Here is a 2,070-nt window from a genome sequence, read left to right on the forward strand (position 1 = left end):
ACCTTTGGCGTTTTAGGGTTATTCCCGCGATGCACGCCACTTCACAAGTTCTAGAGAAGTCTAGAGGGTGTTGCCACTTATCTTTAGGTAAGGAATCAGGCTCGTTGCCTGCTACAAGGCCGTCCTGAGGTCACGCTACTAAACGATTTATCGTCTGCCATTTGCCCGACGAACTTGTAGATGTGGAAATTGACATTTCTGGTAAGAGAAATAGAGGTTTCGGAGGCAGAGGGAGTTAGCAAGTCAGCGCAGCTCAAGCCAAGGTTTTGCGTACGCGTATCCCGTGTAGGTAGTGCGGCCCCCAGCACCTTTCACCTTCCTTTTCTATGCTCAAGCCCACAGCCCACTACTAACCAGATCCTAGATTTAGTTATATCTATACTACATATTTAGTATTTTAGGGAATCAGCCCGTTGCCTCTACAAGACCGTGCTGAGGGCCAACACCAAACCATAATCGACTGCCATTCTCCCCAACGACCGTGTAGCTGTGGAAAAGTTTGTTCACGTGAATTATTCTCAACAAACCTGAGTGAGAATATTTAGTGTATGAGATTATTTATCAACTTAGATTAATTACCGTGACCACTGTAGCCATGAACGGAAAATCTCTGAGAAAACAGCGCACCTCCTATCGAAATCTGGAGTATCCAAAATGGTCCATTCGCTTCGTGAAGATCTCCATCGAAATAGAGCGTCGACGGGGTCCGTTAACTCGCCGAGGTCAGGCTCAAATTTGAAGGAGTCAGCTGGCCAGTTGAGAGTGTAAACGCGTCGTCTGACCATAACAGTGACTCTTCCCTAGAATGGGAGATATCACAGGGTTCCAATGCTGAATTCTACACGGACGACGAAACCATCAACAAGGCACGGATACCTCGCGAGAAGGTGGTTCTACAGGAGTTTATCAGTCGGGGAGCGTTCGGAAAAGTGTACAAAGGAACATACAACGGCCAATTCGTGGCAGTGAAGACGATGAGCGACGTGGATTCGTTTGTCAAGGAGGTCAAGTTGGCGAGCACCATGAGTCATCCGAACATTGTGCAGCTCATTGGTGTGGCGTGGGATTATCGAGAAGATTTTTGCTGCGTGATGGAATACATGGACGGAGGGGATTTACGAGGCTTGATGGACAAATACGAGGACGAGAACCGTCGGACAGGCTTCGACGCTGCCAAGATCACGATCGCGCTGCATGTCGCTCATGCTCTGGCCTATTTGCACTCTCGAGACGTTCCAGTAATTCATCGCGACTTGAAGTCGGAGAATATTCTGCTGAACGAAGCGCTGGGAGCCAAGTTGACGGACTTTGGCGTCTCTCGGGAACGCGTAGACAGAGCGATGACTGCAGATGTGGGTACATCACTTTGGATGGCTCCGGAGGTGATGATTGGGAATGCGTACGATGAGAAGGCAGACATGTTTCGTTTGGAGTGGTACTTTCCGAGCTGTCAATGCATTCGTTACCATACTCGCATGTGAAACGTCCTGGTTCCAATCGGCAGCTAATCACTTTGGTTATTCTCCAACGAGTCGCGAGCGGATTGTTAAGCGTGCAGTTCTCAAAATCTGACCCTCAAACGATGGTACGACTGGGTCTCTCGTGTGTATCGATGGATCCTTTAAAGAGACCAACAGCAGCTGAAGCAGTGCGTATACTTCAGGTTGCTTATATGCAGGAGCCATAAAGTAAAGTTAGCTACTACGTAGTACGATATTGCTGCGGTGTATTTTGCATACCACCGTCTCAACGCTACGCAGAAACTTTACTGTCTCGTCATCGATAAGTTTGATTTTGCTTTCGCCGCAGCCTTTCAAATGGAAAGTTACTCTAGCGGGGTGCTATTTACTTTTAAGTAAATTTTACTGGCTTCTGATTACTTCTGAGTAATTATAAAGGCACGTTAACTTTTAGGAAACTAGGCTCCGCGCCCAAATAGTCGAGCCTGTATTTCGAAGTGCAATATTAAGGTTACGATGACTGAAGATGCAGGACAAAGCCAAGAAGAAGCGGTCAATTTATGTTGTACTTCGTAATAAAATATTTGATCTGCTATTATGGAACAAGCCA

The 2,070-nt window shown here is 47.0% G+C and overlaps 1 protein-coding gene across 1 annotated transcript; it reads left to right on the forward strand.

Moving 5' to 3' along the window:
- Positions 1-974: 974 nt before the first annotated feature.
- Positions 975-1,508, forward strand: PITG_20964 (protein kinase; the record flags this gene model as incomplete). Its single annotated transcript, XM_002895315.1, has 1 exon — positions 975-1,508. One exon carries the CDS (start codon positions 975-977, stop codon positions 1,479-1,481), a length of 507 nt encoding a protein of 168 aa, XP_002895361.1.
- Between the last annotated feature and the right edge of the window lie 562 nt (positions 1,509-2,070).

This window comes from Phytophthora infestans, genomic scaffold, assembly GCF_000142945.1.
Source record: "Phytophthora infestans T30-4 supercont1.198 genomic scaffold, whole genome shotgun sequence".
Lineage (NCBI taxonomy): Eukaryota > Oomycota > Peronosporomycetes > Peronosporales > Peronosporaceae > Phytophthora > Phytophthora infestans.